The sequence below is a fragment of the Centroberyx affinis genome, unplaced genomic scaffold (genome assembly GCF_046629955.1).
Source record: "Centroberyx affinis isolate AG114_WGS23_722 - 3 ecotype Tasmania unplaced genomic scaffold, CSIRO-AGI_Caff_v1 ptg003763l_1, whole genome shotgun sequence".
NCBI classification, from domain to species: domain Eukaryota; kingdom Metazoa; phylum Chordata; class Actinopteri; order Beryciformes; family Berycidae; genus Centroberyx; species Centroberyx affinis.
Window position 1 is genome coordinate 118,944 of NW_027281639.1, and position 15,767 is coordinate 134,710.

Here is a 15,767-nt window from a genome sequence, read left to right on the forward strand (position 1 = left end):
CAGTACTGTATGACAAACATCTTCATCAAGTGTTTACACCTTAAAGTCTCCTTTAATGTTTAGATGAACATGGTTCTAGTGTTTTTTTCCCTTTCCCACTTCCCACCCAGCCAACAAGCAGTGGAAGCTCCTGTCTTATCTGGTTCAGCATCTGAAATCTGACTTCTCCCTCCCTCTCTCCCTCCCTCCCTCCTTCGCTCGCCCCTTCCCTACACTCACTTCTCATCGACAGCTTCGACCCATGCTGGCTTTTGACTCCATGCGAGAAAGATCAAACGTCTGTCCCTACGGATGGATGGCCAGATGAATAGATGGATGGAAGTCCGGGTGAGTGTGCCGGGTGGGCGAGGGGAGACAGATGGGAAGATGGGCAAGAAGAGAAGAGACCCTCCAATCTAGAGAAACGAGAGAAAGGAACCGATTGAAGACCAGATGCGATATAAACAACCCAACGCTTTGATCTTTTCTGACTTTTTTATTCCATGATTTTTTTTTCTCGTCACAAAGCCCAGAGGACTCTTTAAAAATCCTGCCGAGAGCTCTAAAGGCTTACTTATTGAAAAATAATCTTGTATCTTTTTTTCTCCTTTCTCCTCCGTCCTCCCTCTCCCCCCCCCCCCCCCTGTTTGTTTTGTGACCAGAGATGATTGCATTGACCGCTGTTGCCCCAGACTCCGGGTTCAGTCTGATAAATGACTCTGTCCATCATTGGAGGAGGGGAGGAAAAAGCGAGGAAGATAGCCCGGTTGTCCATCATCCTTTGTTCAAGCGCGGAGAGGAGTGGAGATTGGATATTGACCCGGGGTTGGCTTCTCCAAGTCGAGATATTTGAAGACTTTGTCACGGTGCGGTACTGGTCCCAGTACTGTGTCTCCCAATATCCAACTCTGCAGTCACAACACACAGTTCCAGTGTTTCATTTCCAACTTGGGGTTTTTGGTGCGATACAGTTCCGAAAATGAAAAGTTACCCGCCGTAACACCAGCGGCAGCAAAGTCGTCTCCTGTGGTGAGTGGATTAATGCAAAAGTTAGGCGGCTTGGTGGATGCTGATCCAGCTTTTGCCCTTCAGTGGAATATACTTCCTGGTTGTACTGACACCTGGTGATCACGTGACCCCTGTACTAGGAAGTGAAGATGAGACGAGCCTTCCTTACATGTCTCCAGCCTGTTATAACAGCCATAGTTAACCAAAACCTTGCAACCTGGCAGCTATTCAAGCCCACTTTAAGCTCTTCAACATCATTGCATGCCTATTCCTCATCATTTTATGTCTACTTCTTTTGCGGGTAGAAGTTACCCACCTTCAATCTTAAGTAGCCTCTGCACAGCTCAATCAGATCCTCTAATTTTCTAATTTCTCACCGATTCAGGCCTACGGGCACCTTCCTAACACTTTAACTTCATCTTCGTCGCCTCCAACCATTCCGTGCCTAACTCTTCGGCAGCGTCCTCCCGTCGCGGCCCGTCATCATAGACAGTCTCTGCACAGCGCCACCTGGCCGCGGCGGAAGTCCCTGCAGGGGCAGAGGCGTCTGTATTTGGGGGAGTGTCCCGCGCAGCTGAAGAGGAGGGGCTCCCGCTGGAGGCCGCACTCCCGCCGCATCACCGAGAAGGCCGGCAGGATGTGGTTGATCTCGGAGTCGACCACCTCGCACTGCACCTCCAACCTGAGGGGGGGGGGACAGTGGAGCAAAAGCCTGAGTAAACACAAAATAATACTGGGTTTCATTCAATTCAATTCATTGAGTTTAATCATAAGGAAAAACTAGGAGTAACTAAAGCAACTTTTTGGTGCATTATGGATCTGATTTACTGAGTTTGATATTTATAATAGTGTGAAAAGTAGATATTCAATATCTGGTTTAGGGTTAATTTTAGGGTCAGGGATAGACTGCAGCAAATAGGCAAGTGACACTTTGTTGAACATCTACTTTTTGTCACCTTATACTTAGCTGAGTGTCAACAATGGACTATACAAATAAAGTGTTACCAAGGCTCTTTATAGTACCAAAAGTTACTGAATAGGGCTATGATTGAGACCTCTGAAAAACCATATAAAATAGCACTGAATTACTTGTTCAATTGTCATAACAGTTATTTTCATTTGAGACGAGTAAGGGGAAAGGAGGAATTGACATAATCTGAAAATAAATGGAAAAAGTAGAGAGACGGAGAGAAACAGAAATACAAGGACAGGGAGATTTCATCACTTCACACTATAGATGCCAATTCCAAGAGAGGGGAAGTGAGAATGTTCGTGGAGAAGTGATAAGGAAGTCGGAAAGAGCTACGAGGCAGGTAGGAGATGTCAGAGAGAGAGACAGAGTGTGAGAGAGAGTGTTAGAGAAAGGGAGCTGGTGTCAGAGAACAGAGTGAGCTACGGGGATAACGAACAGAACAGAAACAAAAGGGGAGCGACACTGTAAACCGAGGCAGACCGCGAGGAAATAAACACGAAAGATGCTTGGGAGGATGAAACGAGAGCAAAGAATGAAGATGGAGTGAGCTGGAGAGAGGGAGGAGGAGTTTGGCAGAGAGGGTGACACCGGCAGGCTCTCGGGCTCAGATCGCTAGAAAAGGCCAACAGTGTCCGAAAGCATTTACCCGCGGAGGGCCTCCTTGTTGTTGATGTAGTGGAAGTGAGCGGGCTCACAGATGAGGCCGGAGAACTGGCACGCCTCCACACAGGACTGGCCCTCCTGGGACACGAGTAGCCTGAGGGAGCTGAGGGGAGGCCAGGCGGGGGGAGCCGACACATTGGAAGCCCAGCCAAGGGCTGTGGAGTTGGGCAGGGGCACGAATATGGGTCCTGGAAGTCTGCTGCCACCGCCGGGCCCCGGTCTGGAGAGGTTGGCTGGCAGGAAGGGCGGCTCTGGAGCACAGAAGTCCTGAGGCGGGGGGGGAGATGGTAGAATTAGTATGGCATGATCATACTATTATGGTAGAATAGGGGAATAATACCCAAAAGAGTGTCCTGTACTGTGATTATAGGTAGAACCGTGATGCGGCTTAGTATAAGGTGCAGCCAACTATTCAGGTATATAATAATACTAATACTAATACTACTAATGATAATCTTTATTTGTATAGCACTTTTCAAAACATATACAAAGAGCTTTACTAAGGAATAAATAAAAACCAAAAAAAGATCAAATAAACAATAAAAGTAATAAGCGATGCAGGCAAAGCAAGCAAACATAAAACATGTAAAAACAGAAAATAAACAGGACTAAGAGTCTAACAGCCCCGCGACACTGAATTCTGTGGAAGCGTCTCTGCTGGGAATGGAACTCGGGTCTCCCGACTGAGAGTCTGCAGTCTAACTCCCTGCGGGCGACTTTCACCCCGTGACCAAAAGTGGTGAACAGAGCGACCGACCGATCGACCCGCAATGTGATCCTGATCCTAGAGCCCCTGCTGTCGGGCTAAAAAGGGAATCAGGGACAATTAATAAAAGATCACTAGATAAAAGCCAGTTTAAGAGCTCCTTAGGCAGACCATTATGACTTTACACAATGGTTACCAATGCATATGTGCTGACTAAAACATTCTCTTTAAAGTGCAGTAGTATATAGCTTATGAAAGAATAAAAAACAGGACGAAGCACAAAAGATTTTTAACTAACTTGTTTACTAACTAGTTTTCCTTGCTGTCTTCTGTCTCTTCATGACAGTATTAACGCATTGGTTGCGGTTCTAAATAAAGCAACTGTAGAATGGATGTTCTTTACTGCTGATGCTGGGTGACGTCAGTGAAATCGCTGAGTATGGGTGACTACAACCTCGCTGACGTCGATGACACCCGACTTCACCTCGCACCAAGCCACATCAGTGTCATACTCATAATCACACTAGTGAACGCCGTCTTGGGTGTTTACTGATGACACAGACACATGCGCGCGCTCGCACACACACTCGCACTCTCATCGCCTGACTACACATCTGGCTACATCGCGCCGCACGCTAACGGAGATGAATCGCATCGTGAGCGGACGATCATTAGGCAGATCCCGGATCAGCCATGCGGTCTAAAAGCAGATTCTGACACGTTAAAACTGGAAGAACACCTCAGGACGGCATCTGGGCGTTCGGGTGTCGAAACCGGCTGCCACTCAGGATCGGAAGGAAGGTTGTTGAGAGGATCTTCTGCAGTTTGTCTGACATCTGATTAACGAAAAAAAACAAAAAAACTCTTTCCTCCCTTCCCTCCGTCACCATCCCTCTCTCCCCACTCATCCCTCCTCATTAGCGTCGGAGGGCCTTCTGCTTTCCTAGATATGTAGCTCATAATGAGAGCGAGCATGTAGATCAATCACAAGTCTACTTACATGGCGTGTAGAGTCACTCACACTCACACACACACACACACACACAGACAAGCACGTACACATTGCTCTGGGTGTTGAAGGCACCTGATGATGAATTATTGGGCTGAGTGGGGAAGTTGAGAGCTTGCACAGAGTGTGTGTGTGTGTATCTGAGAGAGAGAGAGTCTCTGTATGTGTGTGTGTGTGTTATATTATGCGTGTGCGTGTGAGAGAGAGAGAGTCTCTGTATGTGTGTGTGTGTGTTATATTATGCGTGTGCGTGTGAGAGAGAGAGTCTCTGTATGTGTGTGTGTGTGTGTGTGTGTGTGTGTGTTATATTATGCGTGTGCCCAATGCATGTTAGTTGAACTCACCTGATTCTGTATGTAGCCATGTACTCTCTCTAGCATCCCCTCACAGGTGTACTCATAAGGTAGATATGGCTCAACCTGCAAAGACACACACACACACACACACACACACACACACACACACACACACAGTCACTGATTAGCAACCCCCACCCCTCATTATTTCCATATTTTGCATGTATGAAAGTGTGTTGTTTTTTTGCTGTCACCTCATTGTTCTCACTAATTGCAAAAGATTGTCTATTCTCCGTGTTAATTTCTGCAGATGAATGTTTCCGTTGTCAAACTTTTGCAAGGCCTAATCACAGTATGTGACTGCTTGGAAACTCATTAGGGTTTATTTGCATAGCAATAGATCATCCCCTGCTGTGATTCGCCGGTTCCATAACGAAGGCATACCTTTGATTGGCCTAATTAGCGACGAGCTATATACTCTTTTGTGCCTCTCGCTAATAACAAGAACACATACAATACACATTAACAAGCTGGCTGATACAGACACACAATAAGTGGCTGCAACTGCACTGCTCCGATTAATAAAAAATAATTGAATTAGCAGATTTAATAAACTTCTTTATTGTGTTGATACGCCAATGGTAAATGGATTTAGTTCTTTTTGTGGTTAATAATTCACATTGTACAGGGGTGCCAATTAAAAATAGGTGTTTATATTGGAGAAAAATCATCTTCCAATTTATTACCGTTTCATCAAACTTCTTGCAAGTCCAATACATAATACCAGACATTAGAGAGATCCAAGTGCCTTGTCGTTGTAGCGGAGTCCTCATGCAAAAGACCTGCCTTTCTAAATGATACACGGCTCACTAAATTGCATTTCCAATCTGAAATCAAAGCGGTCTTTTGTTCAACCATGTGTGAAATCAGACTTGGCCCATTTGAAGCGAAAAACCACTGAGAAGCAAGTATGCACGGATGATGCAATTTAAAAAGTTACACACACTGCAAATCTGATCAAAGCCTTATGTTAATCTAGTTGTTAAGACGGAGTGGAGAGTAAATATGTGGACAGGAGGGACGGACAAACAAGCTCCTTACAGTAACAACCTATCCTTCGTCTAACCGAACTCCTCCTTCTCTTCTCTTTTATCTCTTCCCTCTTTTACAGTAGCTTTACTTAACCAGGCAAGTCTCATTTACAGCAGCGGCCTTGGGGAGTGTGGAAAGTTTTATTGGATTTAAATGAACGGAACCCACAGAAGACAATTCACAAACATGCACCACGATCCACAAATATTCCACTATCCACAAACAACCTTTAAACTACCAAACTTACTAAATTTTCCATACTAAATGGTGTTTTCACATTTCTGGATCATGTGACTTTTTTTTTTTTTGTATTTTCCTCTCTATTTGTTTGTGAATTGCTGTCCATTTTGTCCCACAGCATTATATCGCATAAAATACATCTACAAACACGTGGCTGCCTTCGGGGAGAGATGACGTACCACCTTTTCTCTTTTCTGATTGGTCCAAATGCTCTGCGTGGGTGGCTGGTCTGTACTGATTAGTTAGTCTCTCCACATGACATGGAAGAAGCAGAGTTGCATACTTGAGCAGAATGGTTTTCTGAATTTCTCAGAAGATAAATTATACCTACAAACAAGGTGGTTAAGCACACATTCATAACTACTAGTTATATTATCTGCTGAATCAGAGAATTAAAGGATACAGGTTTGTGGCTTGCCTGTGGATTACATTTATTTAAGTCCAATAAAATCTTCCATAGTAGAGTAGCTCAAGTGGGGAGGGAGGGTTTTACACACACATACACACACACACACACACACACACACACATGAGAATCCATTCATTCGAATCAAATGTCATTTTTATTCATAGGTATAGCATGGCACATCCAAGCAGAGAACCATTATTTGGCAAAGCACTACTTCCAAATAAATGTAGGTCATTAAGAATGGTTTGACAGTGTAGGAGGCAATGAGGGCGAACTGGCAGAAAAAAAGGCTACATAGTACTGGGGCTGCACTTTTGACAAAAGGTAAAACTCTGTACTTTCATTCTGAGAGTGTGACAGGACATCTTCCACTCCCAAAGTCAGATCAGGGGGGGTTGAGATAGAGAGAGAGAATGAGAGAAAGAGAGAGAAATATACAGAGATGGGAAGGAGAAAGGGAAGGAGAGGATGGAAAAGAAAGAAAGAGAAAAGAAAGAAAGAGAGAAAGAAAGAAGGAAGAGATGGAGAGATGGAGAAAAGGATTTATTGGAACACGGGGATGTGTCAGCCAGCCAGAAATTGTTTTGTCCTGCATGACTGAACATTGAACATGGGCCGCTGCCACACACAGAGAGCCTGCTTGCCACACAGGTGTGTGTGTGTGTGTGCGTGTGTGTGTGTGCATGTCTGTTGCAGTTAATGGCCATAATGTGCAGGTAAGGCTGTCTGTGCTGGCATGCCTTTCTGTGCAATTTCAGTGTCTGTGCATCTGCAATTCAATCGTGTGTGTGTGCGGGTAGGAGTAAGTGCAAGTGGAAGAATGTTTGAGTATCTGACTGTGTGTGTGTGTGTGTGTGTGTGTGTGTGTGCTGGGGCAGTGTGCCTCCAGTGAAGGGTGAAGGGGTCCATCAGCTCTCTCTCAGCGGTCTGACAGTGCAGACGGAGACGGAGAGGCCAGCCATCGCCGCTGAGCTGTGACTTGTCTGACAACACAGACAGTAAGAGGAGAGGAGAGGTGGAACACACACACACACACACACACTCTGCTATCACCACTGCTCTAATCTCCATGCACACTTTCTTTACCTCTCTGCCTCTCTCTTATTCTGTCTTTTTCTGTCTCTGCATCTCTAATCGGCTTGCAATGAAAAAATGTTGCCTCGTTTATTGCTGAATCAAATATGAGACTTCTTTGGTCTTTCTACACTGGGAAACCAGAGACATTTAGTTTCTGATTTCTTTTTTTTTTTTTTTTTTTTTTTTAAATTGTAGATCATTGTCAAAACAAAGTGGCCGTGAGGAAAAAAAATGAATCACAGCTCTCCTCGAGTGCCCTTCATCCCTTTCATCTTTTTCATCATCAACCTCCTCCTCCCCGCAAACCCATCTGTCTATATGTGCGTGTCTGTATTCTGTTGCATCCTAGACGTTCCTCTGTGCAATACAAGGCTGTAGAGTAAACAGAACACAATAGACAAACCTGGCACAGGCTGGGAACCTGAGACATGCTTTGTCTAGACATTGAAATATGAAAAAACAGAACACTTTAAAATATTGTACATTAATTAGGCGGATGCATACAAACTCTATGGCATGGTGTGTGTGCCTGGTTGGAAGATCAGTCTGCCATTTTAATGACAACAAAAAGTCTTCGTGGCCATGCAATCGTTTAATGGATCTTGGATTCGCTCTCTCTTAGTCTTTCTGTTTCTCTGTATTTCTGGCTCTCCCTTCCTCCCTCCCTCTCTCCCTCTCTCCCTCTCTCTTCCTTTCTCTGGCTGTATAGTAAGATGTAATCTCCACAGTTGACTTCTTAATTAACCTCTCTCCCACTCAGCGACGTCTGGCTCCCTGCGTATTCTCCATTAGCCCACGTTTCCTGCTCCAAAAGTTCAGCGCTCTGCAATACAGGACTGCTAACTACATGCTGGCACAGCAGCTCTGGAAAACCACACTCCAGCAAACCCGCTGTAGCAAAGTTTAAGAACCCTTGATCAGGCTCGCAGCTACAACACGAGGGCCAGCACCGTAAACCTCATTACAATCTCCCTGATGGCAAAGGCAAGCGGAAAACATACGCTCCTAGAAAACGGAACGAGGACCAATATAAATCTCAATCCCCTGAGCAAAAGAGTCATTCTGGGCGTACCAGAGGAAACTGTCAGCAAGTGCCTCTTCTATCTGTTCAGGTTGTAATGTACAGTGGGGGTTAGGGTACCTTGGTCCTCATGATCTCCCTGATGGCAGAGTCAAACTCCAGGGAGTTGTTGTAGTCCACAGTCATGACGTGCGGCCTGCCGATGTACTGCTCTGCATACGGGTGCTGGGAGGACACCTGCAGAGGACACGTCAAGGGCATGAGTGGTCTACATGTCTCAAAGAAATGTCTAAAAATGTCTTAAAGGGGTATTGTGGGGCGGTAGATCATTTTGTTTTCGCTCAACTTTTTCGTAAGAATGACGCCTGTCATCAACTATTATCCACCCTTTGAGACTAAATGAAGGGGGTTTACTGATATCATCACTGTTGGAAAAAGTACTTAAATCCTTTACTTAAGTAAAAGTTGAAATACCACAATGTAAAAATACTGCATTAAAAGTAAACACTCTCCATTCAAGTAAAAGTATTAGCAGTAAAATGTACTTAAGTATCAAAAGTAAAAGTACTCATTCTGAAGAACGGTGCCTTTCAGAGTGTTAAATTATTTATGCATTAACCTGTAAGACGTATTTCAATGTTGTAGGTCTAACTGCTCCATATACAGTTGGGGAGTTTAAACTCTAACAATGTAACATATTCTATGAGCTTATCGTATGTTTTGCAGGTAAAAATGACAATATTTCCCTCTGAAATGTAGTGGAGTAAAAGTGTAAAGTCTCACAAAATGGAAATACTCATGTAAAGTGCTTGAGTATAGAATTGAATACTCAACTTCATTACTGGAGTAAATGTACTTAGTTACTTTCCAACTCTGGATATCATATTACTGGCATACGAGATCACAGCATCAATGACCCTTTCTCAAGTTGAGTTATTTCAGAGCGCATTACATCAAACTTGAAAAAATTGTCCTAGTGTAATGTTTTCTTTGTGTGCAGTGCTGGGATATGGGAGGCATACTGTTTGTAGCATGTGGTTCTCAGGCAATTAAGAATGCACTGGGACAGATTCCTCAGAAGAATGTATTAACAACTCTATTGATAGGAAGGCAGGTCAGGTTGTACTATGAACACCATGTTTCTGCCTCTTATCAAGCACTAATAAGCATTGTCTGCACATACTGCATGTACCAGTTCAATCCAGACATCTGCTGGTGAGGAATCAAGTTACTTGGCAACATGGCTGCCAGTGAAAACTGCAGTGGCCAAATTATTTCTAATCAGCGACTGATTGTGTGGAACTAATGGGCTGTTATGAGCTTACCTCTCTGGAAGTGGGCTTGCCTCTGAAGAACTCGTGATTGAGCGAGCTGTGGGGCGGGTGGAACTTGGGCTGCAGGAAGATGCAGCCATTGGCTATAGCTTCCAGAGGGGCGGGGCCTTCGTAGGGGAAACCGAAGCCAATGAAGAGCTGGGGGATAGAAAATCAGGAAACAAGGTCAGCTTATAATTATGTTTTTAAATCAATTAAATTATGATTGGCTGTGTGTGTGTGTGTATGTGCGTGTGCATGTCTGTCTGTCTGTCTGCCTGCAATCTGTCTGCCTCCAAGTCATTTAATCTATTCACTGTAAAAATCGTATTATGCTTACCAGAATTTAGACTGTAGGGTTTTCATTAGGTCCTTGTTGACTGTGTTTGTCTGAAATGCCAGTGGCAGTAACCTTTATAAACTGATGGCCTCTAAGTTACTGCTGCTGCTGCTGTGGTGATTTTTCAGTGCAGCTGCACAGGAAGATTGCTTTTTCCAGTTAACATTTCTCTACAATTCAAATTTCTTGTCAAAACATTTTGCTAGATAGTTGAAGATTCACTTCAGGTTCCCTGGTTTCCAGGGAAGTCCTGTTATATTAGAACAACAGACTGTTTGATTAAGGTTTTGCATATTGCTTACTGGACTTCTTTGTTGTAAGTCCTTTGTTGAGGATCCAACGTTACGCCTTAATAAGTGTATGACAGCAGTAACGTGTTCTTAAAACAAAATCTCCCAATGAGGTGAGATCATTTCAGTTGTTTTTAGTGCAAATCAACTACTTTAAAGGATTTTCTTGAATCAAGTGTAAATTTCTTGATAATTGTGGAGTGATCCGGCCTTATTCTGGCTTGCCTCTGCCAAGAAATTGACACCTTTTTTCTAGAAAATTCCTAAAACATGTGAAACTGCATTGGAAACACCTCAATGAAAGGAAAGACTATAATACCTGAATCTGATAATGAAAGACTGCGGTGTATCTGTATATGTGTGTGTCAGAGCGTGAGAAAAAGGACAGACAGTAAGAGACAGAAAGAGAAAGCGCATAAGAAAGACAGAGTTAATGATGCAGATGGAGAGTCTGGGTGTGCATGCAGATGAGAGCAGCAGTGCGACTCCAGAAGATATCTTGGTATCTACAGTATCTTGGCGTGGCATTCCTGCAGGTAGCATTTTCCTCAGTGCCTTGCCTTGGCCTTGCGCAGCAGCTGCTGCAGCTCATGCTGGGGCAGCAGGCCGTGGTTCTTAACGAAGGCAGGGACCTCAGGAGGTCTCTGGGTCTCGTAGTACACCGTGCCGTGGACCTCCATGTACCTGTGGAGGATCTGCAGGAAACCTTCCTTGCCCTGCTGGGAGAGGAGGAGAGAGAGAGAGGGAGGGGGGATGGTGCGAGGGGTGGGGGGGTGGGGGGATAGGAGGCAGTAGGGAGGGACGAGGGTGGTAGAAAAGAGAAGCACAGAAAGAATATGATTAAAGCAACTGTGTCCCAGTGGAGTTGTGTCTATTTGTGTGTAGCTGCATGTGTGTGGTGTCAGTATGTGCGCATAAACGGCATATGCATAACAGTCCACGCCACTATCTAGATGTGTATGTGTGTGTAGAAGCAGCCCACTTTGCTATCTACTCTGTGTGTGTGTGTGTGTTTGATGAGTATGACTGTGCCATTGGAAGGCCCATTGGAAGCGACTGTGGCTTCAGTGTGACAGGAGGCCAGCTAGCAGCACGCTAAAGAGGAGAAACGCACACAGCTGTAGGCTATGAAGAATCTGGCACAGCTCTCTACTAACAGTCTCTCTTGAATACACACACACGCGCATTATAATGACTCTCCGAGCCCCAAACCACTCTCTAATGCTGCTACTTCTCCCCTGTTTCCTCACTCCTTTTTCGATTTTGTGAGAGACACATCGGTCTTTATAAGTACTTGTATGCTGCCTCTTCCATTCCATAGCAATCGGAGAGGCTTTCCTTGCCCCGTGGATCGAAATCGGCCCCCGAGATCAGAATCAAAAATAGAAAATATGCATTCATGAAATAAACAGGGATTCACCGTTGCATTATAAAACAGCAAAAAAGAAAATGTATGAATAGAGAAAAAAATATCATTGAATCCTGTAGTACAGTGGAGGATCTCTTTTCATGATTGCGGTAGGGCTTGTGTGGGTGTGAGAGGAGCGGTAAAGCAGTACTTCCACTTACACAGAGCCGCGCATTTGTGTGCGTGAGTCTGCTCTCGTTTCTCCAAAGCATATCAGCACGCCGTCATGTGTGTGTGTGTGAGAGAGCCAGAGTGGAAGGGCGCGCTTTCGAAGTCAAGGTCAAGCGCGGCGGCCCGGGAGAACAGAAACAAAACAGCGGCAGGTACCGGCCGAGAAGCGAGTCGTGTGAATGGAGCGTAACCCCGGGGCCAGAGTATCGACTGATTGAGTGTTAAGCAGCTTACTGTATCCCCGTGCTGCGCCGCGGCCCCCGGCAGCTGTAATTGGAGGCTGTAGCGATCGATAGCTTCCTCTGTGAGGATTTTCCCAGCCAATTAGGAGATTAGCTCAAGCGCTAAGTGCAGCAGACAACGTGAATTAGCGGGAAGAGAAACACGGCCCTGGGAGAGAGTGCAGGGTCCGTAAACCTCGACTTGGTGCTGCAGCTGCATGTGTGTGTGTGTGTGTGTGTGTGTCACAGATGTACCTCCGCACCCGTATTTCCCCATGGGACGGCGGGTTACGCCCGAGATAACCTCTCTATGCTTGCGCTGGATTAGCAATGGTAATAAGTAAAGCGTTCTTCCATGCTAGTTTTTGTCCCTCACATCACTTCCCGTAATGTAAAATTGGAGAAAATAGTTCCGCGGGACCTTGAAATGTCGCGTTTGACTGTTCAGCACTTCAACTGGAAAAATAAGTGCCTTAAGTTTTGCATGGAAGGTTAGGAGGGCGATGAAAACGTATACAGTGCTCACGCACACACACACACACACACACACATATAAGCAACTCTGTGCTGTGAGAACGGGAAAGAAAATATAATTTGCCTGCTATTTAAAAGGCTCAAGGTATGACGCAAACACCTGTGTGGCTGGAACAGCAGCATGCGGCTGATTATGCGTCATGCTTGATCTCCTCTCTTCATGGAAACCTCTCACCAGCTGAAATAGCTAAGCAAGCCTGCCAGCAAGCACCTTCACCCTGCCGTGCATTCTTTTGCAGCTGCACACGGGTGAAATCATAACTGTAAATCATAAACAGAGCCGCTATAGAAGACCACCATCATTGACCTATGCTAGGCTATATTTATCGTCTGTCCCTGGTGCATTGACCACTGCAGCCTGTTGTTTCTCACATGTTGTGAGGTGGAGCTGCATGTTAAAACACAAAACTCATGTCGAATGACTGACTGCCTGACCATTCTTTGTGCTTTCTGACAGGTGAGAGGATAAAAAAACACTCACTGTCATGCATAAAACTCTCTGAAGAGTGCTGGTTGTCCCCATGAAGGCTTTTGCACGTTTAGGTATGCTTGTGAATTTTGACATACTGAAGCCAGAGTGACTTTTGCAATTGACTGCAACAAGCAGCTTTCCATGGAAATCGCTTTTCTGCATACAATGCTGACTAGAGTTGTGTTTGCGTGTGGACACGTGTGCTTGTGTGTGTGTGTGTGTGTGTGTGTGTGTGCCTGGGCATTCCTGGAACACTTTTTGACATGTTGACAGGACAGAGTATGTGCAGACATGGTATGATTAGCAATAAGAGGATGAATTTACCAGGGAGAGTCTTACCTGAAGCTGATGAGCATCCAGACAGTGCCAATGGAGCGCCACGCACACATTGAGGAGAAGGGATGGGGAAGAAAGGGATAAAGGAAGGAGCAAAGTGGTATTGGGGTATAAGGGAATGAGAGAGAGAGAGAGAGAGAGAGAGAGAGAGAGAGAGAGAGAGAGAGAGAGAGAGAGAGAGAGAGAGAGAGAGAATACAGACGTAAAACAAAGAGGCAAATGAAGCAAGAAAGAAATAACAAAGGGGAAACAGAAAAAAAGGAAGTGAAAAGGAGAGAGGAGACAAAAAGTAATTAATTACATATTACATTTTCTGCCTTTTCTACCAGCCTCTTGCAGATTGGTGTATTGTGCTTTTAGAACCCCACATCTCCCTTGTGTGCACGTCTCTTTCACAAGCCACAACTATAAAGAAATCCGGGGAATTGTACAGACACAGACAGTGGGAAGTACTGGCAACAAAGCAACATCTTTATAATCATTTCAACAATGGCTGCTCAGCTGCGGCCTCATACAATATGCAGCATGATCGAGCAGACAGCTTTTGAGGGGAAAATTGCCTGTAAATTAAAGTTGTACAATTCTGTCAGATAGAGCCACATGTGGCTGAACTGTAATGGCGCGCACAGTGGGGTGTGCAAAGTGTTGTCATTGTATTTTTCTGTTAACATCGCACTTGGAGGAGATCAGTATATGGCTGGGGAGCTGTGTGTGTGAGGTGTGTGTATGTGTGTACGTCAGTGTCAATATTGGAAGAGACTGCAGTATGTATATGGAAAAGGGATATTTTATCCCTGTGTATGTGTAAGTATATGGATAGATAAATCCATTATGGCCCTCCAAAAGGAAATTTGTTCTCACAGCTTGTACATGGACATGCTAAAGAACAGTAATACAGGAATATGAGAAACAATAAAGAACAGTAATACATGTAACAGTTTACAGATAGGTAGACATGTTGGCATTGGAGATATACAGAAGACAGAAGACAATTTAACCAAAAAAGTAGGTTGTGATGTTATTGAGGCAACATGTTTTACAGATCCAGGATCTGTATCTGCAGCATCTGTATGTGTGTTTGTGTGTGTGTGTGATGTGCGTACCTTCCACATGCTCGCCTCCTTCCCGTAGACCACCGCCATGTTGTTGACCTTGTTCTGCTGGATGCTCCTCTTCTCCGTCTCATTCAGCTCCTCCGAAACGAAGCCCATGAACGAGTTGTCCGGCGTGTGAGCTGTAAGTGTGTGTGTGCATGTTTGAGCGATGGGTGGAAGGTGGGATAGTGGTTAAGAAGGAGAGAAAACAATTTATATGGAGATAAAAGTAGAGAGAGGGGAGAGGGAAAGTGTGATTGTTGGTGTGAGGGAGACAGAAAAGAAGAAAGAGAAAGATTCTTGTTTGCTTCAGTTCAGTGGCAAAGTCGGTGTGACTATTGTCTTCCTCAGTATTATAAATAGCGATTGTAGTGAAGCCAGCTGCAGTGGGCTGAGAGATTCAGGTGGTTTGGCAGCACTAGGGAGTCTTGAAATGGGAAGAAGTGGCAGCATAAGTCCAAGTCTAACCCCTGGATCACAGTTATTACGTTGACTGTGCTGCTGTCCAGCGGAACTTCATTCATTTCATATGAGAGAATCGCTTACCTCTGCACCATTCTGCCATTTTACCTCATCTTTTCCTAGCTCTCTGTGTTGTTTCGTCAAATCAAATCAAAGCTACGTTGAAAATTTCTGTTGTAATACTACAGCTGATAACCACGATTAATCAGTTTCATCTCGATGCATTTGATCCATGGGATTCTTTGCATGAATTCATTATATTTTGAAGCAAAATGAATGCAATCGGGATTAAGTGTGATTGAAGTGTGAGGCGTGTCTGAAGGCCATATGGAACCTTTGAAGGCAAGGGATAATGGGGATAATTGGATTATACTGGGTAAAGATAGAGCTCCACTACCAGCGTTGCGTCGCGTTGCCATCACCGTTGCGCCAGCGTGACGTTCCCCCTGCTCCACAGAGCGCGTTGACTTTTGAATGGATTCACCAGAAAACAATCAATTCAGCTTTATTTCAGTGAGGGAGAACGTGTGCATCAGCCATCGAGAATTGAACCTCGGTGATTTTTTCGCACGGACGCAGCCATCGGACGCAACACAATGCAGCAGTGGGCAGTGGACCATCTTTCAGTGCTGGTAAAGGAATCATTCCGTCGA

General features: G+C 44.8%; 1 protein-coding gene across 1 annotated transcript in view; it reads right to left on the reverse strand.

The window, feature by feature from the left end:
- Window positions 1-645: 645 nt before the first annotated feature.
- LOC139662337 (alpha-1,6-mannosylglycoprotein 6-beta-N-acetylglucosaminyltransferase B-like) overlaps window positions 646-15,767 on the reverse strand; it is a gene marked incomplete at its 5' end in the record, with an annotated part of 66,451 nt that continues 51,329 nt past the window's right edge. The window contains 8 exon segments of the mRNA XM_071540995.1: window positions 646-1,669; window positions 2,607-2,890; window positions 4,683-4,757; window positions 8,594-8,710; window positions 9,799-9,945; window positions 10,977-11,135; window positions 13,562-13,567; window positions 14,662-14,792. Of these exon segments, the coding sequence (XP_071397096.1) occupies window positions 1,471-1,669; window positions 2,607-2,890; window positions 4,683-4,757; window positions 8,594-8,710; window positions 9,799-9,945; window positions 10,977-11,135; window positions 13,562-13,567; window positions 14,662-14,792 (1,118 nt within the window).